Source organism: Clarias gariepinus, chromosome 20, assembly GCF_024256425.1.
Source record: "Clarias gariepinus isolate MV-2021 ecotype Netherlands chromosome 20, CGAR_prim_01v2, whole genome shotgun sequence".
Taxonomy (NCBI): Eukaryota; Metazoa; Chordata; class Actinopteri; order Siluriformes; family Clariidae; genus Clarias; species Clarias gariepinus.
Window position 1 is genome coordinate 3,227,813 of NC_071119.1, and position 25,018 is coordinate 3,252,830.

General features: G+C 38.0%; 3 protein-coding genes across 8 annotated transcripts; all 3 read left to right on the top strand.

The window, feature by feature from the left end:
• The first annotated feature begins 998 nt into the window (after positions 1 to 998).
• On the top strand, positions 999 to 17,452 carry LOC128508713 (uncharacterized). 6 transcript variants are annotated; one of them, XM_053480166.1, is made up of 18 exons: positions 999 to 1,203; positions 5,463 to 5,544; positions 5,740 to 5,839; positions 5,968 to 6,106; positions 6,196 to 6,267; positions 6,400 to 6,511; positions 9,179 to 9,275; positions 9,388 to 9,490; positions 9,586 to 9,741; positions 9,824 to 10,025; positions 10,293 to 10,387; positions 11,402 to 11,452; positions 11,690 to 11,767; positions 14,434 to 14,812; positions 14,898 to 15,074; positions 15,152 to 15,264; positions 15,486 to 15,715; positions 17,190 to 17,452. In XM_053480166.1, exons 2-17 carry the CDS (start codon positions 5,484 to 5,486, stop codon positions 15,519 to 15,521), a joined length of 1,971 nt encoding a protein of 656 aa, XP_053336141.1. In that variant the 5' UTR covers positions 999 to 1,203; positions 5,463 to 5,483; the 3' UTR covers positions 15,522 to 15,715; positions 17,190 to 17,452. The 6 variants fall into 6 exon arrangements, with proteins under 6 accessions (XP_053336141.1, XP_053336140.1, XP_053336145.1 ...); XM_053480165.1 differs by lacking the exon at positions 17,190 to 17,452 and adding an exon at positions 16,315 to 16,370; XM_053480170.1 differs by lacking the exon at positions 17,190 to 17,452 and adding an exon at positions 16,315 to 16,370 and having other exon boundaries at positions 10,320 to 10,387.
• A 91-nt stretch (positions 17,453 to 17,543) lies between these two features.
• LOC128508714 (uncharacterized) lies at positions 17,544 to 19,168 on the top strand. The gene is made up of 2 exons (XM_053480172.1): positions 17,544 to 17,641; positions 17,873 to 19,168. Exon 2 carries the CDS (start codon positions 17,885 to 17,887, stop codon positions 18,899 to 18,901), a length of 1,017 nt encoding a protein of 338 aa, XP_053336147.1. The 5' UTR covers positions 17,544 to 17,641; positions 17,873 to 17,884; the 3' UTR covers positions 18,902 to 19,168.
• A 2,710-nt stretch (positions 19,169 to 21,878) lies between these two features.
• Positions 21,879 to 23,470, top strand: LOC128508850 (PH and SEC7 domain-containing protein 1-like). The gene has a single exon (XM_053480336.1). It carries the CDS (start codon positions 21,897 to 21,899, stop codon positions 23,211 to 23,213), a length of 1,317 nt encoding a protein of 438 aa, XP_053336311.1. The 5' UTR covers positions 21,879 to 21,896; the 3' UTR covers positions 23,214 to 23,470.
• The last annotated feature ends 1,548 nt before the right edge of the window (positions 23,471 to 25,018 follow it).

A 25,018-nucleotide genomic window follows, 5' to 3' on the forward strand; every position in this document is an offset into this window, starting at 1 on the left:
GGAATGTGTGGGTATGAAGGGGAGCATCTATGTGTCACCTGGCGCATCATGTGACAGATACTCCCCCTATTAGGGGGCGCTATGTCCATGGAGATACCCTGGAGATATGTCCATCATTTCAACGCCTGATTGTATCTGAGCACTTGGGTTGAAGGATCTCGCTCAAAGGTTCCAACAATGGCAGCTCAGCGGTGTCGGGGATCTTCTGATCAGCAGTCCAACACTTTAACCACCGAGCTACCACTGCCTTAAAATCTATAAAAGAATATATGTTGTATATTTGCAATGTATTGTTTGAAGATTTTAATGTAATTAAAATACACTAAAGTGTTTTTTTTGCATTATGCTTCACATTTTTTATTGATTAGAAAGTTACCAGTGTTGTGCAAATGCTTTATTGTTTATATTTATAACTGAACAATATACAATGCATTATTTATTATTAATATAATTAAATTAGCTTTATTTTGTATGTATTTAATACTCTTATTATAAACTATATTATTAACAAATAATGCATTATATGGATTATTACACATACAAATATATTCGTATAAATAAATACTAATTAATACATGGATAACTTTATATGCATTCCGTGGTTAATTTTATTTAATAAGACCAGATTATTATTATTATTATTATTATTATTATGTTTTAGGTTTTGATATTATAACTTGATATTATAACTTTAGCTTTTGGTTTCCTGGATCTAACTCCTACTAACAAAAACAGTTTAAATGTATATACAGTATGTATGTACTGTAAGTGGAATTATTTTACACAGGTCACATGGTTATTTACACAAATATAACATATTTAACAGAAGGTTTTTCAGCACCAAATTAATTAACCTTTAAATAAAACAGAAATTCTGTTTGTGGCTTTCTGTGTTTGCCCAGGTCACAGGTTTTGTCATAGGCATTCCTCATGAAATGTAACAGTAGGCAGCACTTTTATGTCGTACTGTGATCATGTCACAGGAGTTGTAACAGCAGCAAAACCGGGTAAGTCAGGCTGAGTTCTGGCTACTGAAACCCCGGATCAGACTGAAGAGTGTCTACAGCAACGGTGCATATGGCAGACAGTAGTAAGCGCTCGCAGAAGATTGGAGCAGCTTGAGGAGCGACAGTGAGTTGACCGCACACTCCATTCACAGGTAGCTCGAAAAACATCAGGATCTGTATTCTGGCGGAGACAGGGGTAAGCCTCTAGTTAATTAATTAAAAAAAACAAAAATAGATGGATTAAGTCTCATGTTTACACCACTTGCAAGACAAGAAGAAAAAGTGCTTGTACATACATTGTTTATACTTTACATTGAAAGTAAGTTGACTCTCCTCATGCTGAACGCTTTTTCACATTTGTTAGTGTTCTATAGGACTGGGTTTATAACTGAATACACACAAAATGTCTAAATGTTTCTTTAAATCACAAGAAGGCTGTTGCTGTTTTTTCTCTGCTGGGTGTCAGTGTTGAGCTCCATGTAATACTGCTGAGTAGCTCTTAAACCATTTTTTGTTTTGCTGTTTTTTTTTTTAAATAAATATATATTTGGTCAGGATTGTGCAGCATAGAGTGACTGATCCTTTTCTTCACCACAACCTAGCGAAAAAGTAAATAAATAAATAAATAAATGGGTCACATAGGCAAAGATTCACATGATCACCTGTTTTTTCTGGTTGTTTTCAGTTGTTTCTAGGACCAAACAACAACAATAATAATAATAATAATAATAATAATAATAATAATAATAATATAGTTCCAAGCTTGATGACGTGTGTGTGTGTGTGTAGGATGTGTGCAGAGGTGGAAAGAATAATAAAATTTTGTACTTAAGCAAAAATACTGTTACTTTAGTGAATGTTTACTGAAGTACAAGTAAAGTTACCCTCATAAAAATCTACTTAAGCAAAAGTAAAAGGAAGCTCATTAAAAATGTACTTTTAAACTGCTTTTTTTAACAGCGGGGGTAGGATTTGGGATGAAACACCCTTGCATAATAAATCTGTTCCCTTTGTTGTGCTTGAAATCAAAGTGGTCGCTTAAATATAATCAGGGGCATTTTACTTTCAGCTGTGTCGCATCACTGACATCTGTTTGTTCTCCATCAGTCAATCAGTGCAGTGGTTTCCGGGGTGCAATTTTTTTTTACTTCCCAGTTGTATTATTTGTATTATTCTTCATTTTCAATACTTTAAACAAAACATAATTAAGTAAAAGCTAAATTACAGAATTTCTTTTTAAATCTACTTTACAGACAGAGATGTGAGTGTTAAAATTTGTGATGTGTGATTATACATGAGTATGAGTGTGTTTGTGTATATGTGTGTCTGTGTGAGTGTGAAAGTGTTAACATTATATGTATGTTTTTTTAGTGCGTGTGCGTTGTGAGAGGTGTGTGTGTGTGTGTATTTGTGCATGCATGAGATGTATGAGTGTGTGTGTGTGATGTGTTTTGCGTTTGCGTGTTAACATTTGTGATGTATACGTGTGTTCAATAGACCACAGATGCTGGAAGAAAAGCGTCACACTATGATGTTACTCAATGTGATGTCACTCAATGTGATGTCACTCAATATGATGTCACTCAATATGAGGCCACACAGAAATTTATTAATATTTTTTTCGTGTTAATTTAAGACATTATTACGGCTGACCTGTTTGAGATCTCTCAAAAATCCCTCCTCAATTTTTCATCCTCAGTGTCTTTAGATCACATCGGTCCCGCTTTGTGACGATCGTATAAATTCCCTAGGAGGAGTCTAACAAGAGGGTCTTGCGCACCCTATATTGCTTGGGTCCTAAATAACTAGAGAGGAGTGGTGCTTGCTGTGGCAAAACTCAAGGCCTAGAATGTGGCTTGACAGCTTTACAATGTTCCTGAGAGACACTCCCCTCTGATAGCATGTTGCTAGCATGATGCTAACATGATTAGCACGATGCTAACACGATGCTAACCTAATTAGCATGTCGCTAACATGATTAGCATGTTGCTAGAATGATGCTAAAATGATTAGCATGTTTCCAGCATGATGCTAACATGTTGCTTGTATGACTCCAGTGCGATTAGCATGTCGCTTGCAAAATGTTAATATGATTAGCATGTTGCTAGCATGATGCTAACATGATTAGTCTGTTGCTAGCATAATGCTAACATGATTAGCATGTTGCTCATGAGAGACTGATTGGTTGCCTGCGTTACATGAATACCCTCCAAACCCATGGCTATATGACACTGGGATCCACAGTTACTGTCAGTTTCGAGATCCTCCTGCAAGTTACTAACGAGCCCCAGGGGAACAGCTTGTACCCTGCGCGGGGAATTTACAGCACAGTCCTAAGTAAAGCACCCCATTCCCAAACGAGTCATCACAATATGGTAGCTCTTTCATGGGTCTACAACTAATGCTATGTTTAAGTTCAAGTATGCTTTATTGTCACTTCAACCATATACAGTTAGTACACAGTGAAACGAAACAGCGTTCCTCCAGGACCAAGGTGCTACATGCAACATAAACTTACAACATAAATTAACAGAGAAGCTAAACTAGCTAGCTAGGAGGCCTAGTTAGCTGGCTAGCAGAGACAAGACAGATATTCCTAACATAAATTACAACATAAATTAACAAAAACTAACTAAAGACTAACTAACTAAAAGACTATCTACAGGTTTGTTTCCAGACAACAGACAACAACATAAAGTGCACGTGCAAATGTGCAAAACAAGCAACAACAAAGTGACAGTGCGACAACAACGACATATCAGAACATAAAATATGGTGTTGAGGTAGTAAAACATAGCAGCAAGAATTGAGATTTGTGCAAAAAGTAATGAATATTGTGCAGAAGAGATAAACAGTGAGGCATTTACAGATGTGTGTAGGATAGTTTGTGTGGGTCAGTGTGTCTGCGCTTGTGTTGATTAGTCAGTCCAGTCTCAGTGTTTTGATGTATTGATGTAGTTGAGTTAAGATGAGTGATAATGTGTGTGTGTGTGTGTGTGTGTGTGTGTGTGTGTTTATCAGTCAAGTCCCTTTTTGTTGAGGAGACGGATGGCTTGTGGAAAAAAGCTGTTGCACAGTCTGGATGTGTGTGCCCGAATGCTTCTTTACCTTTTTCCAGATGGCAGAAGTGTGAAGTGTGTGTGAGAGGGGTGTGTCCGATCAGCCACAATGCTGGTGGCTTTGCGGATGCAGCGTGTGGTGTAGATGTCTTCAATGGAGGGAAGAGAGACCCCAATGATCTTCTCCGCTGTCCTCACTATCCTCTGTAGGGTTTTGCGGTCCGATATGGCACAAATCCCAAACCAGACAGTGATGCAGCCGCTCAGGATGCTCTCGATAGTCCCTCTATAGAAGGTGGTCAGGATCGGTGGTGGAAGCTGGGCCTTTCTCAGTCTTCTCAGAAAGAAAACACGCTGTTGGGCTTTCTTGTGTAGGGAGGTGGTGTTGAGGGACCAGCTGAGGTCCTTCTCCAGGTGGACACCCAGGAATTTGGTGTTTTCGACAATCTCCACAGAGGAGCCGTTGATGCTCAGCGGAGAATGGTCGCCTCGTGTCCTCCTAAAGTCAACAACCATCTCTTTTGTCTTGTCAACATTCAGAGTCAGGTTGTTGTTGTTGCACCAGTCCGTTAGCCTCTGCACTTTCTCTCTGTACGCTGACTCGTCGTTCTTGCTAATGAGACCCACCACAGTCGTGTCATCAGCGAACTTAATGATGTGATTTGAACTGTGTGTTGCTACACAGTCGTGAGTCAGCAGTGTGAACAGCAGGGGACTGAGCACACAGCCTTGTAAACTCCCCATTATAAGTCAATGGGGGAAATTTGGGCACCTCTTATACCTTTGTGACATCTTTGGTAGTAGTAAAATTGACATGTTATAAAAGTAATGATAACTTTTGTTCTACCTGACAAATCCGAAAAAACCCAAATACACAGTTTGATGTCTAAAGCCTCCCCATTAACACACACACACATAAGACTTCCATATAAGCACAGGTACAGTGTACTATTTTGATCATCATTGCCCTATGCTGTGCTGCTTGGATTTTAAGGTTTTTAAGATGGGATTTTTTCTTTTTTTTGAGAATCTAAGCAAAATGTCTTTTATCTTTAGACGATGGAACAGGCAACATGTATAGTAAAACATTTGTTCAAAAAGATTAAACAAACAAAATTACTAGAGAGCAAAGATCTCAGGAAGATGAGTAAAATATGCGTGGGATTCTTAGATACAACTGCCATTTTGTGACATCACCCCATACCTTGTACACGGTCTATTAGAGCACCATACACAGTTATATTTATTATATCAGAGGTTACATTGTGGTGACACTGACCTCTAGTGGTGAGAACTGGCCTAGTTTAAGCTCTCTCTCTCTCTCTCATGTTAGACACTTTTTGTCTGTTTGCGAGAAAAATAAATTAAATAACCATTAATTGCTTATGTTTCACAGCATCTTAGAAAGTGACTGAAAATGGCAGATATTCCTAAACCCACTGATGAAAATACACACTCTCTAAATCCATGCAGTCAAGGTAGGACACACACACACAGAGTTCAGTTTAGAAGTAAAATAGTGTGAGCACACAGTCTGAGCTTAAAACTCAGACATTCAAATGAGCTTATCATTAATCTTTTCACCATAAATCGGAACAGTACAGCTCTGTCATATGATATGATTGTGATATGCATATTTAAGAGCATAGAGTGTCGTTACTTTTCTCTAACAGCCCTAACTGAGGTTTGTACTTTAGGGACAGATGTTGTGCATCAACCTTCACAACCTGAACCTTCTGAAGAGTGGCCTGAATTTCCCGGCCCTCTCATGCAGTGAGACCCTCTTTTGTTCTGTCATACATCACACAGAAATTAAAGATAAACAGTAAAGCTAATTATATGGAGATTAATATGTGCGCACAGTATTCTACACAAAGCAGCTGTTTTAACATCTGTTGCAGCGCACAGATGAGGAAAGAGGACCTGTTTCGCTTCATCCAGTTGAAAGCACAGAAATGTCTGCAAGAAATGGATCAACGGGAGCAAGTGGAGGAATATTTATTCTGGCAGATAATGGAGTTGTTCTGCATTCGAAATGGAGTAAGTGTTATAGTTCGTCATGTGTGCTCACTGAGTGTGTACCTATTTAGCGCACATTCCTAAACGCCTGGATGACATTTCTCCTGCAGAAAGTGATGATGAGTGAAGTGGCCTGTCTTCTCTTCCAATGCTACATGTTGCTTAGAAAGAAGACGTCTAAAGTTAGTACTGTTATATCAGCATCTGTCAGTAGATTAGTACGACTGTGTCACTCACAATAATTAATCACTCAAGTGTTTTTGACATGATCAACTAACTAACGATGACTAACGTGACAATTTCTTCTACAACAGAAAGTGGACAGAACAAGGAAGCAGTGGTGTATACCTCTGGCACGACTCCTGTGCACTTCTGCACCAGATGATGAAGTCAGAGAGGCCGTGATCAAGATGGGAGATGATCTAGGTAAATATACCTTCTGCAGTAAGTCAAGTCAAGTCAAGTCGCTTATATTGTCACATCACGTACTGGTACACTGGTACCGTACACGTGAGTGAAATTCTTATGTGCAAGCTACACAAGCAATAGTGGTGTACAATTATAAGAATAAATATACATATGGATAATACAGAAGTAAAATATAGTGCAAGTGTTATTAAAAAAAAAAAAGTGAGCATAAGTATACACATCTACACATACAGAATATACACACATATACACGTCTATGTATATATATATATACACATTCATATGTATACATATATCTACACATGCACATACACACATATGCATACATGTATATACCCATACACACACGATTGTGGAAGTGTTTACTTGTGTATAATGTATAAGTAATGATCGCAATGATTGTTGTGCAAAAAGGCAATTATGTGCAGTGTGGAGTGCATAAAGTGGCTTAGTGACTGTAAAGTGACATTGTGAAAGTGACAAGTGGAGACCTATTGGTCAGTGTTTAGTAGTAAATTCATCTGTAGCACTTTCTTTACCCTTTAATAGTAGGATAGCGCCCCGAATTTGTAAACTCCCCAGGTTGTTTTAATTTAAGTAAGGATAGATTACAATCTGTTAAAAATACTCATAATAATATATATGCTTCCAATATTCAAAATAAAGACAGAAATATAACCGTCCCACTGTTGCAGGCCTGGTTGATGATCGGGAATGTGGTGGCCAAAAACCTTAAAGCCTCTTCACTTTAATGAGCAGAAAATAAAAAGCTGGAGTACTCACATACAGTACAAGCAGAGTCAGTGTTAATATCAGTGTCCAAACGCCACACCTCCACACTGTAGAGACGGTCCAGCAGCAGTCTGCAGGCTGGCTCACAACTAACAGAGGAGCTGCCAGGCTTTCTCCTGGTCATCTGGAGCGCTATCTGGGAAATCTGAAGGAGTCTTTTCTCAGCCTAGCTGGGTAGAACTAATCAAAACAATGCTTTCGACAAGGCTTTCTCAATCAACATCCGTTAAAACGACTTATTAATGTAGTAAAAATTAGTCCATTGTGCTTTAGCGTTTACAAAAACAGGAGTAACTAGCACAACTATAGCCGTAAAAACTGTACTTTTCCTTCGTAACGACTTCGTGACTTACTTTTTACCTTAGCTTGCTCTCTCCTCATCTCCCTTGCCGTGCTGTTGCTCTTCCAAGTCCCACCCCAATCACACTACAGAACCACTGTCATGACACTTCATCTTCCAATCACAACAAGGACATTAAACCACATTGGCACATACAGTAGTATATTGCAACCAAACTATAGAACACATATTATTACTAACGCAAATTATTTATGTGGATCCAAACACCAAATAAAAAAACTGAACGCATTTGTAACAACTTTACGTATTTCCCTAAACCTAACTAACAGGTGAGATTTACATGTAAGTGCATCAGGTATTAGTCTAGTGGCTACACATTTGTCTAGAATGAAAATGGTATCACATGTCATGCATGTAAACCCAACTTACTAAATGATTAATTAACCACATTTTTGGGAAAACTGAGTTAAAGTTCACTTGCCACACCAAGGCCTGATTACTGCCAGACCTGTTGAATCAAGAATCACTTAAATCTATCTTGTAAAGTGAAGTATGATAAAAGATCTAAAAACACAGCACATCATTTAAATAAATTCAATAACAGATGATAAAGTAATTGACATGTATCAGTCTGGAAAGTGGTTACCCAGCCATTATTGAGAGCCATTCTCCACAAATGGAGGATACTGTTGGCCGTCCAACCAAAATTACTCCAAGAGCACATCAACGACACATCCAGGAGCTCGTAAGAACAGATAACAACATCTAAATAACTGCAAGCCTCACTAGCCTCAGTTAAGGTCAGTGTTCATGATTTAACAGTAAGTCAGTGTTGAGAAAGAGACTGGGGGGAAAAATGTCCTCCTAGTCGAAAACCATTGCAGACCAAAAAGAATTCAAGAACTCATTTGCAAAAAAAAAAAAATCTTGATTATCCCCAAGACTTTTAGGGAAAAATATTCTGTGGACTTATAATAGAAAAGTTCAATTTCGTGGAAGTGTGTGTGTGATGTCTGGCAATAAAACTTCATACCGAGAGTCAAATATCATACCAGCAATGAAACATGACTGTTGGATAATTTGCCACAATTGATGGAACCATAAATGCTGTGCTCTACCAGAAAATAATGAAAAAAAATGTTCTGCCATCAGTTTGTGACCTCAAGCTTAAGCACAATCAGGTTATGCAGCAGGACGATGATCTGAAACACACCAGCAAGTTCACCTCTACAGTAAATGGTTTAAAAAGAAAAGTTGACTGCAGTTGTTACAGCCAAGGGTGGCACAAAGTTATTAGGTTCAGGGGCATTTACTTGTTATTACTACTTTATTAGGTTTGGTCAGCTTTTTTCCATAATAAATAAAATCATAATTAAAAACTGCATTTTCTATTTATACAGTTTATCTTTGTGTAATATTTATTGTTTGATGATCTCAATCATTTAAATGTGACTAATATGCACACAAATACAAAAACAGGAAGGGGGTAAATTACTTTTTTATGGCACTTTAACTCTGCACTGTGACTTCTGTCCTGATTCTCACATGCAGGTTTTGTCTTTTATCTGCAGCCTCTAAAGGACTGACCTACGCAGCACATATCTGTTACGTGGTGGTGAAAATGGAGCTGGGGTCACGTAAGCAGTTCGACCTGATCGGGTGTGACAGGTACTGTATTGCATGTGTGTGTGTGTGTGTTCTCTATCCAGACCTGCCACTAACATATTTTATTTGATCTTATTGACATGTGACAGAAAATTAACAATTCTATTTGCAACAGACTTCCATTTGGCCTGGTAGTCCTGAGTGAAGCCATTGTGAGAACTGAGACGTATGAATACACACTGTCGTTGACCTCAGGGCTCGCCCAACCAAGCTTCCAGGTTGGAATATACTGTATCTTCGTTTCTTTCTCATAAGCACTGATCAGTCAAATATAACCCATGTACTGAGAACTCATTTCTTTTGTCTCTCTTAGATCTTCAAGTTGTTTCAGGCCAGCAGGCTGGCCCATTTTGAGCTGAGTGAAATAGATTTTTCTGATGTGGTCTGTGAATACTGTGAGACCATCGCTAGGGCAGCCATGACTTTCCCTGACAAAATCTTAAGGAGCTTTATTGAACGGCTCATTTTGGTAAATAACATTATTAATTAGTATGAAATAGGTTCAAATGCAAATAATTTTATTTTCATCAAATTTTTCATCTCTATTGCAGCTGTCTTCAAAAGTGCATAAAAAGGGCACAAAAGAACCTGAATGGTTTCTAGACCTCCAGCATCTGCACAAAACTAAACTAGCAAATGCTGATGCGAACAGTGACCCAGGACGGGCCACAGCATGTACCAGCCATGAGGAGGTTTCTGAGAGTCAGGACCCTTTCCAGTCTTATGATCTGGAGCGGCATACTGACCCAGAGGGTTTGTTACTGTACACCTCACCACATGGACAAAATCTAATCTGAACATTGTACAAAGTTTAATATTTTGCAGCAGTTTAATATATTATTATATATACCTGTATATACACACTTGTATAACAATTTAAACAACAAAATAGCTCGATATGCACACATGAAAGTTCTTAAAAAAATTTTTTTACTTAAAGACAGGACTATGAACATCATGCTATTTATAATTTTTTTAAATTAATTTTAATCCAAACCCAAATTATTTTATATTTAACAGCTGTGTTTAATGCGCGGTACCTCCTAGGAGAGCGGCTTGGCGAGGGAGGCTATGGCTCTGTCTACTCAGGAATCCGTACTGAAGATCGAAAACAGGTAAATGCACCTTAGAATTTAACCAGAATACAGAACAAGTATTAGGAATAAATATATTTACTTCTTGTTCTGAAATAGGTAACCCAGAAACATAGGGTCTAAGTCATTCCTGGTGTATGCTTGGCTGAGAATTTTAGCAGTGCTCTTTGAGAAATTAGGTTTACATTGGGGCAGGTTATTGTTTTTTGTGACAGTTAAGAGTTACACACTAGAATTTATGTATGGATATTAAATTTTGTTTAATAAAAAAACATAAAGAAATGTACCTGGAGAATAATTTTAGACTTTTGACGACAGTATAAACAGAGCTCGATTTGAGGGGAGATGCGGGGGATGGCATCCCCCGTTTAAAAAAAAAAAAAAAAAAGACAAAAACCCTCCCCTCTGTAAAACCCCTTGCCATCCCATTTACATTAATGATGCTGTGTATTATGTAATATTTGTCATTAAAATAAAATATTAAAACTCTATATATACTGTACGATCACTTACGAACTATAAATAATAGCAATTAGCCAATCAGAATATTGTAATGCGCTGCTCACCAGCTCATGCAAGTTTGCATCATTTTTCCTGCTGTTCGCATTTTCGCAGTGGCCACGAGGACAGTTCAAGCACAGCTTTTGACATATTTCAATAAGAATAGAACTGAAAGTTTGATGAGTATGAGTTTAATGCGGGAATTTTCAAAGTGACTGAAGTTTAATGATAGTTTTGACAATTGCATGTTTAAATGCACGCGTTGTGTTTTGATGGATCCAAATACTGTAGATTTAATTAGGCTTAACTTTTGTTAATAAAACTGTTAATAAAAAAAATTGTAGGTTGTTGTCGCCACCTCTACCACAAAATAAATAAATAAATAAATAAATAAACAGCACCATACCCTAGAATTTTTTTTTTTTTACAATTCAACCACTGAGTATAACTGATGTGGTTATTTACTAATCACACTAATTAGAAAACAGTTATGTCATTTAGAATGTTCTAATTACATTTTATATTTGTGAACAGGTTGCCATCAAAGCTGTTGACAAAACGGATTCTGTTAAAACCATAACCTTTGTAAGTAAACTTATTTTATTACTAAAAGAAGGAAATAGGAAACATACTGTATTATTGACCAATGGGGTCTGTTGCATTGGGCAAAGTTTGTTAAGACAATCAAACATTCATTTTGTTTTCACACTGACAGTAAAGTAGGGTTTTACATGAACTGATCATACCGTGACCAATATAGTAACAACCTGGAGACTTTTCTCCAAAGGTCTAAATTCAATCTTTTTCTTCTTTGAACACTAGCTGGTGGCTGGTGGAGGGGGCTTACCCCATTGTCAGGACACTGCTGTGGGTGCCACTGGATTCCGGACAATATGCAGGGTATGCTTCCATTTCTGGCGGTTGATAGCTAAGATTCTGGTGTTGTTTATGTTGAGACAGCAGTTGTCAGGTCTTCCTTTATATTCTTAAGCCAGGTTATTCTTTGGGGCTGCTCGCTGAATCTTTCACTGGATTGGTCAGTGTCACCAGAGGAGTTGGTATGGTAGTTGAGTGGTGTTTTTCCGACAGTCATGACCAAGTCACTGAAGGTGCAGTTTTTGAACACGCTCTTCTAATTCATAGTCAAACCCATGTCTCAGATCTAGAAAGGAGAATGAGCGTCCAAAGAGGTTAAATTTAGTCTTGCGGGTGATGATGTGCTTTTTCCACCACTTGAGCAAGGTGAATGCTGCTGCTGCCTGTCCAATTCTTTTGTGGATATCCGCAGATATCTTTTTTAAAAAACTTTTTTCTTCACTTGATCCAGCGACCCAAGGAATTCTGAGTCTCGTTTTATTTAAACTCCTGACAGGTAGACATTGACCTGTGACCCCATCAGTTGCCATTACTTTCTCCATGTTAATTTTGAGGCCAAAGGATCATCAGCAAACATGAGATTAGTTACAAATTGATACTCATTAAACTGAACTCCTCGCCACCCCATAAATGCCATTTATTGCTGACATTGAAGAGCAACAAGATCGTTAGATCGTTCTGGATTCACACACAACTGCTTGAGCTGTTATAGGTCGCCTGAAGGAGCCTAATGACTTTTTGGGTAGGTGCTTAATCTTCAATAATTTCCAGGGCGGGCCAATGATCACAATCAAATACTGAAACAGTATTTTTTCAGTAAAAAAACAACGAAAGTTTATTTTCCACAGTGTATTCGCTCTTTCATCAGCTCCCGAAGAGTGCCGATCTAATTGGATCAACAGTTTTGTTAAAATCCCAGCTGGTTCGTTTGGCGATGTTTCTGCAGCCTTGACTGGATACCTTTAATGAATGCCTTGCCAATGTAAAAATCATGCTAATATCATGGTGGTGGTTACAATTGCTGCTGTCGCCTTTTTTTAATGAATTGGCATGATTATAACATGTTTCCAGGGGCCTGGGATTTATTTGGACCACCAGATTTGGACTAAAATTGCATGAAGTCGATGGAGCAGGACTTCACCTCAGCCTTTGTAGCTTCTGCTATAACTTGGTTAATGGTTGTACAGTTCATTGAAGAATTCTTTCCACTGCTGAACATGTTTCTCAGTTGACCTCCAATGTTCCATCCACTTTTATAACATTGTCATTGTCATTTGTCAGTAGCTACAGGCATTCATTGGATGTTCAAGGCAGCGGTTTGGCACATTCCAGGATGGTATTTAAAATCTGCCTTTGTTGTTCATCCAAAGCTTCAATTTCAGTTGAAAGTGCAATGCATGTCAGCACATGGGACCAATCTACCCTAGCTGGTGGATGTGATTGGAATTTTTCCCTGTTGTGATTAAAGCTGGACCAGGGCTCATACACGATACTGATCTAAACCACATTCCACATTCAAGACACCCTTGAAGAAGTACTGAAAAAAAACAAGTTTACAAGTATGTAATCAATCAAGCTTTTCCCTAAAGGTTTCCGCCATGACAGTTGGTGTCCTCAAAGGTGTTGAAGAAGACTGTTACTAACTACCAAGTTGTTGAAGGTGGCAAAAGATAGCAGACATAATCCCTTGTCATTGATTTTGCCGATGCCATAATTCCCCAGTGTCCTCCCAGCCTGATCTGTCACCATCAAGATGCGCCTTGAAATCATTGGCAAGTATGATGAGGTCTTATTTTGCAATCGAATCCAGCGTTGCTTTAAGCTTGGTAAAGTCATTATTGACAAGTTCAGAGCTTGGTTTAGGTGGTGCATAAACGATCAATACATGTGCGTTGATTGTGCTAATGATGGTAAGAACTGCCAAATGACTGGATATTGCCTGAAAGGCAACCATGCTGTGAATGACTTGACAGTTTACCATGAATACAACGCCCTATTCATTCTTATTGCAGCCAAAGTAGTACCATCTCATCATTTTATCGTTTAAGTAGCTTGAATCCCTTGGGTCCCCAGTGCTGGCGCATCGGCTGCCCCGGATATGTTAGTATGAACGAGCAAGTATGATCCCCTTATCCATGGGATACATGCCTGGGTTTTAAGACACCTTAGCAGGGTGCTAAGTACGGTACAGTACACCGTGCTGTTTTTTTTTTTTTTTTTTGCATATTTGTAAATGTGGCAAGTGTAATTTAACTCAGCTTTCCAAAAATCACAGTTCATTCCTAATTTACCAAGGGGGTAATTACTTTTTCACATAAGGCCAAGTAGGTTTGGACAGCTTTTTTCCCCATTAAATATGAAATCATCATTTAAAAACTGCATTTTGTTTCAGTCGGGTTATCTGCACAACAACTTCCTAAGCATTACGCATGATACATTGGAACCATAGGGTAATGACTGCCACCAGCCACAGACAGTTAATTTGGGAAATTATAGATAACCTAAAAAGAATTGTAAGAAAAAGTAAAAAGAAGTAGCTGTGAAGATACAACAGCAAACCCATTAAAACATTGGAAAATTGAAGCCTTTTTACCTTAGCATTCTCTAAATACTGTTACCATTATTTAAAAACCAAACCTTTATTTAACACTCTATTATTCACCCCAAACCCATGTCTGTTCTAATTTCAGCCTGGAGAGATGCAGGCACTGCCTCTAGAGGTGGTGCTAATGAAGATGGTGTCCAAGCCACCTAGTTGTAGCAGTGTGGTGGACCTCCTGGACTGGTTTGACTTGCCTAATATGTACATGATGGTCCTGGAATGGCCCAGACCCTGTATGGACCTTTGGGATTTCATCGTGCTCAAGAAAGGCTATCTGACTGAAGCACAGATTCGAAACATCATGCTGCAGGTGGTTCAGGCGGCTCGTCACTGCTGTGACCGTGGAGTGTTTCACCGTGACATAAAGGTCAATAACCTGATTATCAACCCCAGTACAATGGAAGTCAAATTGATTGATTTTGGCTGTGGTGAAATGCTGAAGGACACCCCCTACCAAAACTATTCAGGTAATTCCATGGAATAGAATAAAAGTAAATGGATTAAAGACTTTTTTATGTTGCTGATGGTGCTATTTATTTATTTTACACTCAGGCACCAAAGGCTATTACCCTCCTGAGTGGCTGATAAATAGAGAATACATGGGCATCCCTGCTACCATTTGGAGTCTAGGCATAGTCCTGTATATCTTGGTCTATGGAAATTACCCCATTAAATCGATGGACGACTTTTTTAGTGGCCATGTTGAATTGCGTCCTGACATATCTCGAGGTGAGTGGATGCAGAAACCTCACATATCACAACCCAGTTTAAATTTAACAATTGATTAAATTAGTTTAAACCCACAGAAAGCTTTGACTTGATGATGTGGTGCCTGGATCTCAACCCTGAAATGCGTCCGGGTTTCGACGACTTGCTCAGACATGAGTGGTTTACGGAAGCAGTTCGGGACAAACTCCAGGTTAGACAGACCTAATTAATATTACAGTACATAAGGCATGCTGTAGTAGTATAGATTGTGTGAACTGTACTGGACCACTGAGTTCTTTAACAGAGATTGGTGCAATTATGTAATGGTATTACAAACAGATATTTACATAACGATAAAAGTGTAGAATAAGAAGAACCTTAAATGTTTTCTATACTATATAAATTTAATATATGTGTTGTTTCATTTTACAGATTCCCCCTGAAACCAGAGGTGCTGGACCATCCTGATGTGTTAATGTTATGAGTGTGTAAGTGTGTGTACTGTGTTTGCGTGCCCTGGAACCTGTCCTCACACCCTACAGTAAGTCTCCTGGGATAGGCACCAAGCCCTCTACGACCCTGAATACAGAATAAAGCGGTACAGACGACGACTACAGACTAAAAGGGTACCAAGCCAGGTGGTCTGCAAACCTCATTGCTAAGTATGTCCTGCACGGTTCAGTGGTTCATGATGTGTTAAATGCAAAAGATTAAAAAAATAATAATAAAAAAAAAAATAATAATAATAATAATAATAATAATGTTTTACTTATTTAAGGCACATTAATTAATTTTATATACATTTCAAACCAATTTTATACTTTTTAAAAGTACTATTTTAAATGCCTGGAACAATATGTACATGTTTTATGGTTTCAGGATTTTTAAACATTTAACTTCATCAGTACATTTATTAATTAATATATTTAAAAAAATAATAATAATTAAAAGTAATTTTATCCCAGGGAATAATTAACCAGAAGTTGGATTTTTATTTATTTATTTATTTATTTATTTATTTATTTATAGCGTTAACATATTTTTCCTGAGAAGTCATAGATGACTTTTTATTTTGCACTGTGGCATTTATGTAAGGTTTTATAATTACAATAATTAATTTTTATAGTTACATGGCTGGCTGGACTTGCATTATTATTATTATTTACACAGCACTAATAAACACTTAAAACTTGGCTGGTTAGTGGTTGAGAATTTACTATAACTAAGATAAAATTTTAACTTTAATCTTACTTTTTGCTAGAGAATGTGGACATCCATCTCTGGGAGAATGTAATCTGTGTTCTCTGCATTTTTAGGTATTAGAAATTTAACAGGTTTTAATTGCCAGTTATTATATTATATTATATTATATTATATTATATTATATTATATTATATTATATTATATTTTGTCATTAAGCAAAGTGGCATAAAAAATTATACCCTTCCTATTTTTTATTTTTATTTTTTGCATATTTGTCACACTTAAATGATTCAGATCATCAAAAAAAATGTATTACTCAAAGATAACCTGAGTTCATACAAAAAAAAAAAAAAAAAAGCTGTCCAAACCTTCCTGGCCTTTTTTTGTGAAAAAGTAATTGCCCCTTAACCTAATAACTGGTTGTGCCGCCCTTGGCTGCAACAACTGCAATCAAGAGTTTGTGATGACTGGCAATCCACTCACGGATGATGGAGGCCACTGTGCTTAGTGGGACCTTCAAAGCAGCAGAAATTTTTCTGTAACCTTCCCCAGATTTGTGCCTTGAGACAATCCTGTCTCGGAGGTCTACCGACAATTCCTTTGACTTCATGCTTGGTTTGTGCTCTGACATGAACTGTCACTGTGGGACCTTATATAGACAGGTGTGTGTCTTTCCAAATCATGTCCAATCAACTGAATTTACAACAGGTGGACTCCAATTAAGCTGCAGAAACATCTCAAGGATGATCAGGGGAAACAGGATGTTCCGGGGAAACAGGATGCGCCTGAGCTCAATTTTGAGCTTCATGGCAAATGGTGTGAATACTTATGTACATGTGCTTTCTCAATTTATTATTATTATTTTTTTTTATGAATTAGCAAACATCCCAAGTAAACCTTTTTTATGTTGTCATTATGGGGTGTTGTGTGTAGAATTCCAAGGAAAAAAATTTATTGAATCCATTTCAGAATAAGGCTGTGACATAACAAAATGTGGAAAAAGTGATGCACTGTGAATACTTTCCGGATGCGCTGTAAGTGGACCTAATCTCCTCCATTTCTATTTAAATGATTTATATCTTTTAGTCTGTTTTGTGTCTGGTTAAACTTGCGTATGTCTTATAAACGCAAGCATTTCGTAATCCCATACCAACACCAGGTCAGGATGACGTTTCAGGATTGGCTGAGTGGGAAACGCCTCCTGTTTTGATAATGAATAAAAAAAAGAGATATTATTATTCGTCATTTGCGAATAATAATACATGATGTGTAAAATGTATAATTTAATCTCTTACTTTCGACAACACAGGACACCGTTTGGACTGCGGTCTTATTTACACAGCTCTGGTAAACATCTGAAATCTCGCCAGTGGTCGTGGATTTGGGTAACTCCTTTATAAAATGTTTTAGTGTAAAATAATAGAACTTTTCTCATTTATTTTGACATTATTTTACTGTATATTAGATTGCACATAGCACATTTAATATCTGGTTAATAAAAAATGCAAGAGTTCAAACATTGCAGGGTATATTACAACATTTTGAAAAAAAAAATTTTGGCAGTATTTTACAATGTTCTTCCTGCTTTCTTTTTCTTCTTAACCTTTTCCCTCCAGAAAAATAACAAGATGTGGAAAATAGGACAAAAACTTTCCTTGCTCTTGATGTTCAACATTATTTTTGGCTGGACTCAGGGAATGAGAAACATTACAAAGCACTACAGCTCCTACTACGGGCTTCTATGTGAAGAGCCCTGTGCCACACATGGGAAAGACTACCTCTGGTGCAACACTAAAAATGGCTGGGACTATTGCTCAACAGAAGAGAATATTGATTCCTATGGCCAGCCGTGTCGAGAAGACCATCCCTGTAGTAAGTATGGCAAACGTTACCATTGGTGTTATACAGAGGCTGGCAGCTGGGGTTACTGTGGAGCAGTGCGTACAGCAGAACCAAAGGCACTGTTATATAGGGGTTCAAATTACATGACTCCATGCTGGGATGACTGTTTGTATGATGAGAAAAAGAAGTACTTTTCGTGTCACACGGAGGATGGGTTGGACGTCTGCTCCCCACTACCCCATGTCACGTACAAGAACGAGCTGTGCCGCTTGAACCACTTTTGTGGCACCCATGGCTCCAGTAACACCTGGTGCTACACAGACTCAGATGATGATGACAAGTGTGGACTCATCAGCCCTGGAGAATGTCAGCACATCATCCCTGATCCTATGAAAGAAGACTCGAAGACTGTGATGTACTGTACATGGAAGGATGGAAAGAATGAAAAGGTGATCAGGTTCAATGCCAAGCAAGACCTCACAATATCTTCTCACGCTTTCAACTGGAAGAATGAAATAATCAATTTCATTGCAGAATGGAAAAATTCCAACCTAAACCCAGAGACCATGTATAAACCGATCACCTCAGAGAACCTCAGGTTTGAGCAGAGGTTGATAGATGAAGGAGGTCATCAATGCTATAACCTCCAAATCATGGTGAATGTACACTCACATTTTGGGAGGAGCACCAGACTGGCCCACGTGATAATACCCAAAGATAAAGAAGTTCCAGATAGATTTGTTCGACTGGGCTTCAAGGAGAGCTTCCGCAATCGTGCCAAGATATCTGTGGAAATGAAATAATTTACATAAGATATATACTTTTTTAATGTATGAGGGGTGGTCAAGTCAAAGTGGGACTTTTGATTGTGTGAACACAGTTCTGAGGGTAAAAAAACCCTTCCTTTAATTCTTTATATAATCCCCTGCTACACTAATGCACTTATTTCGCTAGTGTTTGGATACCACCAAGGTCGAAAGTTCTCTCAGTATCAGACTGTCACCTTGGTATTTTACTTTGGTAAAGTAAAAGAAAAAAAATGTCTTTATGTGTATAAGAGGAATTTAACAACTGGCTTATAATAAAAATTGTATATAAAATACATTATTATTCTTCAAATCACTAGTGTTTATTATACATTTCTTTTAGAAATGTCTAAAAGATTAATTATTTCTATGTAAAAGATGCTGCAGGTGAACTTGACTGAACCATTTTACAGCTGTTGAGAATGCGTAATGATGTTTTACCCCAAATTTTAATGCAATACATTATCTCACTTAATTCATGTGACTTTAAATAAAAAACCCACCTATTTTGAAAATTTATTTAAAATAAATAATAAAATTGTACCAATAAATTATTTTTAGCCAGTGGCACAAAATGTACAAGTCTACTGAAGATCACATGACCCTAAGAAGTACATATCAGGATAATAATAATGTGGCGGCATGGTGATATAGTGGTTAGCACTGTCGCCTTGCACCTCCAGGGTTTGGGTTCGATTCCCATCTTTGGGTCTGTGTGAGTGGAGTTTGCATGTTCTTCCTGTGCTTGGTGGGTTTCCTCCAGGTGCAGATTAGGCTAACTGGCATTCCCAAATTGCCTGTAGTGTGTGAATGTACATGTAAATGTTGACTGGAGGTCCTACCACGGTCATAAAAAAATGTGAATAATGCAATGTTCACCACTGGCCTCCACAGTCTCTAGTTGGACTACAGAGGTTCCTACAGTAGATAGATGGATAACGTAATATGAAAAAAAAAGCTTAATACACATTGAAAAGCACACTATATATAGTATATATAAATATATATAAATTTATATACATTTCTTTAGTAGTGGCTGCCAAACTTAATCTCCATTATGAAAAAACAAGAAATTAAACATAAATTGTATTTTCAGCTGTTGGCAACCAATAAATACATCACAGTGCATAGGGTGACATCATGACTCATGGTGGCATCCAACAATGAGTTGGAACATCATAACTGCAGTTCTTCTTCTTCCTTATTGTTTAACACCAGTTGGAATCCAGTAGGTTACATTACTTTCCTTCCCTGATCACTGACTCCTTAAAGACTCCTAACATTGCCTCCTACTCTAGTTCTTAAAACTGCGACATCCGTATCTAACTTGTCCTGTAAATGTTTCCTGCATGAGAGCAGTACACGCTCGACAGACTCACATTCCAGGCATTCCTCTTAGAGTCCTGTTGAGTGTTCACCTGCTGGAAATAGAATGCTATTCATTTTGCTTTGTCCAGTTTGTAGTCTGCTAATTAATACTTCCTCTTTACGATATTTCCCCCTTTTCTATCATATTTACTTTGTCCTGTATTGAATGCAAATGTCTCACCTTTGTTTTATTATTCCACTTCTGTTGCCATTGTTGTTTTGCTTTTCTCCAACTGACTTTGATAGTTTTTCATTGATCTCACTTAACCTGAATGGGCCCAGACCAACAGGAAGAGGCATTTTCCCCCTGTCTAATTATTCTAACAAGATTTTATATGCAAGATGCTGATGGCTTCTGGCTGCACTTGTACCAATGATTTGTAGTGACTTAGTAACAGCACTTACAATCACTACATTTCAGAGACTAACTTTCTCAGACCATTCTAATGCCATTAGTAAGACATACAGCTCCTCAGTGCATACACTCAGACAATTAGAAGTACAGTACTCTTGCTACTCTCTACCTGGCAACCAAGCATAGTAACTGCAGCTCTGGTGCCATCTGCTGGTAAAAATACACAATGACACTGAATATTTAAAAAAAAAAAAAAAAATAATAATAATAATAATAATAATAATAATAATAAAATTCAGACAAATGGTGTGTTTTTAGCCAGTGACACAAAGTCTATAAGTGTACTAAAGAAGATCACATGACCATATTAATTATATTTTAGGAAGTTGTAATGTAATATGAAGGAGTGCTAAATGAGTGAACACATAGAAAAGAGCACTGAACTGTATTCATTTCTTGAGTAGTGGTTGCTGAACTCAACAAAACCCCTTTATGAAAAAAAAGATGTGTGCATTATGTACCAACCCCACAAAAAAAAAAAAAAATGAAAAACGTCACAAATACAGTTATAATGAGCACAAATACTTTGAACTTGAATTTGAACTTACAGAATGTTTGGATGGCTTTTGCACTACATTTAGATGAACAGCAGGGGGCAGTGTGACATAGTGAATAATACAGCGTTCTACCTTTTTATCGTGAACATATCATTGTGGGATATTAAAATGTAGGATTTGCGTTATTTATTTATTTATTTATTTATTTGTTTAGCCAAAAAAAAAAAAAAAAAGGGAGACCATTCTATAGAAATATTAAGAAAAATTCTACAGGGTTGTATAGAAAGCTGCTGCATGCACTGCGCATGCGCTGTCTAGACAGCCGCCAACACGGATATTTTAATTCGTCTAGAAAATACAAACACATAATAATTATATTAATAAATTAATAAAACCATGACGTTTTAATATTAATATTTGTACACCTTGAGAAATATCTCAGAATCGGAAAGAGAAATGTGTTTTAAATGATGTTTGTGTGTGTGTGTTTTCATCGTTTTTCATACTTCCGCGTTGTTAACCTCGCGAGATTTCGTCGCGAAGTCTCGCGGAGTGTAAAGCGCGCGCGCGATGACGTCATCCAAGCGTTAGATTTGCTAACGATTCTGTGACGTAAGCGATGATGTATGAATAGAAAAGTGTCCCAGCACTCCAGGTGGATTGATTTTTCTCCCTTCTCATGCAACACAAAGACAGATTAATTCGACAGACAATGAAGAAGGTTTATAGAAGTTTGCCGTCTCTTTTTAGGAGGTCACAACCCAAGCTGAACATAGATGAAGAGAAAGAAGTTCTGTTTGTTGGAACCGAGCAGGAAGATGGTGAGAAGGATATAGAAACACGTCTGAAAGGGCAAAGTCTCGCTAAGCAGCTCTTCGAGGAGAAGGAGTCCCGACGTCCGGAGGTCCTCCGAGAGCTGAGCGAGAATCTGGAATTAGCCGAGGAGATGTTGAAAGTGTACGTGACGCACTTTAATTTCGAGTCTCTCTCCATGAGCAGCGCTCTTCACGCGTTCCTCGAGGTGCTATGGCCAGAGGATGAACTTGAGCTCCAGCATCTGTTCATAGCTCACTTCTCCGAACAGTTCCTCAAGGCTAATAAAATGTCACCCGACTTCCAGACTCCAGCGTACTACCTGAGCTGGGCCATAATCATACTGAATGCTGATCTTCATGGCGGGAACAAAGGGAGGAAAATGACTTGTAAAGAATTCATAGGCAACTTGATTGACGTGAGTCGAACATGCCGCTGTCAGTATCCTCGGAAGGACTTGGAGTTTATCTATAGAAAGATCAAAGCGGTGCCACTAAACGCGTTCGCAGTAAGGACTCGAAGCCAAAACGAAGCTGAGTGTGATTCCACATTAAAGGCTGAAGATGACACTACCAGGAGGGTCCACAAAAGAGGAGATCTCATCTGCAAAAAAGTCATGGATAAGAATGGCATAAAAACCAGAACACCCCAAAGAGCATGGAAACCTTACACGGCAGTTCTGAAAGGCATGGTGCTGCATTTAGAAAACGATTTGTATGAGCCGGACAGCAAGATCATCATCGGGCTCCATCATGCCGTGGCATACCCTCTGAATTACAAAAAGAGGCCCCATGTGCTGTGCCTCAGGACCGCAGACTCCAGCGTATTTTACCTCCAGACTGGGAGTGAAGCAGAGCAGGCTTCGTGGGTCACGACTATAAACCGCATCGCCGCTCGTTACTCTGCTCCACACCTCTATGCTGTTTCGCAGGATACGAAGCAGCATCACCCTTGGGTTCTACCTTCGTTCCCCACCAAATTGTCTCTACAGCAGCAGCTGGAGTACTACAAGCACTGGTTACAGAAGGTTTTAGAACTTATGGATTTCAGTTGTACACTGTCTGGAAAGAATGATATTATATGGGACCGTATGGTGCAAGAGCTGACGCGCTACCAAACATATGTTAGCACGTTACAGGAGCTTGTTGCAGCAGATGATCATCATGAGGATGATGATGCTGGAGAAGGCTGTAGCTACTCAAATTTGCCTCAGTGACTTCCACGATCTAAAATATCAAAATGTCTTTTTATGCTTCATTGATTCTAATGAAGCATTCAACAAAATGTTTTAAACACTCGCACATGTAGAGGAGTTCCTTTTTATTTGTCTTGGGCATACTTAGGACGTTTGAGCCACCTACCTTTGGTAAGGTCTAGAGTAGAAGTTACTCTCGCTTGTCCAAAAAGCTTGATTAGCTCATCTGTTCTTGAAAAATGGAATAACTCGGGAATGTTGCTAGAACAACAGAGGTTACACATGCAACACACCTGTTGGGCTTGGGCACCACCATTATGGTGCTTAATATGCGTCTGGCGGACTCCTCTGTGGCTTAGGTATCTTCGGGTGTCTCAGGGCATCCTCCTGCAGTGCTTGACACACTTGGGTAGAACTAAAGGGCGAGGTAAGGACAGAGCGCCGCTCTTGCATGCGCAGAAGAGAGTGAGAGAGTCAGAGCGTTCGCACATGCAAGAGAGAGAGAGAGAGAGAGAGCTTGTACGCACAGAAGAGTGCTTTGACCTTCTGGGCCACTGTCGTTCTTATACCCAAGGCAAGAAGTCTTCCAACAGAATAACTACTGTCTGCTGAAACACGTAATATTACTGTGGTTTAACCCTTAGAGCTCAGAGATTTTTTTTGCATTACTATGTTTTAATGATTATATCAAGGCTTAGAGATTGTCTAGTATAGAGGCAATATGAAGAAATTTATTTTATTCAACTTTAACCAACTATATAAATATAACTGAGCGAAAACTATCAAAAAATTAGATAGATTTTTTTTAAATGTCAAAGACACAGTGATTAAACCTTATTGAATGATTAAAAAAAATATGTATAAACAATAACAAAACACAAATAAAAAACTATTGTCTAGGCAAATATTTACAAAGGATTTTTTAAAACAAATGATTGTAAAACATACTGAATTTTATTTACAGATTACTATTATAAACATATTCTTAAACATAAAAAATATACAAACAATTATAACAAAAATAATTTCATTAAAAAAATACATATATTGTCCAGGCAGATTTGGCCTTTTTAAATAAATTGTTGTCAAACACACTATTAAACCTTACTTACCTTAATCTTTATTTATGCTGAAACAAAGAAGTAAATTCTAATTAAAAGCACATTTCAAAACAATCTTTTGCAGGATTTCTTAGCCTATGTGACCCAGGCATACCTCATGCCCCTTCCAATTTAGGCACCTCGGTCACGTAAGCTAAGAATTACCACAGGTTTTTATGGTTGCTTCTATTACCAAATATTGGTTGTTGCTAGTCTTTCAGCTGCTCTTGTCGAGTGGTCGCTACAAAGGACCAACCGATTGGCACAACAACTTGGCACAGGGTTTTACACAGGATGTTCTTCCTGACGCAACCCTGGCATTTTATCCGGGCTTGGGACCAGCACTGCATCCAGTGGCTGGAAATCGAACCTAGGCTTTCTGCATGGTAGGCGAAAAACCTACCATCTGGACACGAGTGCCCAAATAAATAGTAATAATAATTGACAAAGTAGTAACATCCAGTCAGTAGCACTGGGTTTTCTAAGATATTTGCAATGTTGCATGATTGTGCAATAGCTTCTCTGTTCTATGCACCACTTTCTGACTCACATAGGCAAAGAAATCCCATAGGCACATACAATCCTACCTTTTATGGTTGTTTCCATGTTTTTGTTTTTATGACTATAAAATAATAAAAAGTTGTAAGTTGTAAGATGTTTTTACATGTTTTACAAATATTGACAATTTTGGTTCTACATGACATATCTGGAACACTAAACACAGTT

Coding starts and splice junctions, on each gene's coding strand:
- LOC128508713 (XM_053480166.1), top strand. CDS start 5,484: ATGGCAGATATTCCTAAACCCACTGATGAAAATACACACTCTCTAAAT. Junction 9,742..9,823: donor TTATTGAACGGCTCATTTTG/GTAAATAACATT, acceptor TCTCTATTGCAG/CTGTCTTCAAAAGTGCATAA. Junction 11,453..11,689: donor CTGTTAAAACCATAACCTTT/GTAAGTAAACTT, acceptor TTTGAACACTAG/CTGGTGGCTGGTGGAGGGGG.
- LOC128508714 (XM_053480172.1), top strand. CDS start 17,885: ATGTGGAAAATAGGACAAAAACTTTCCTTGCTCTTGATGTTCAACATT.
- LOC128508850 (XM_053480336.1), top strand. CDS start 21,897: ATGAAGAAGGTTTATAGAAGTTTGCCGTCTCTTTTTAGGAGGTCACAA.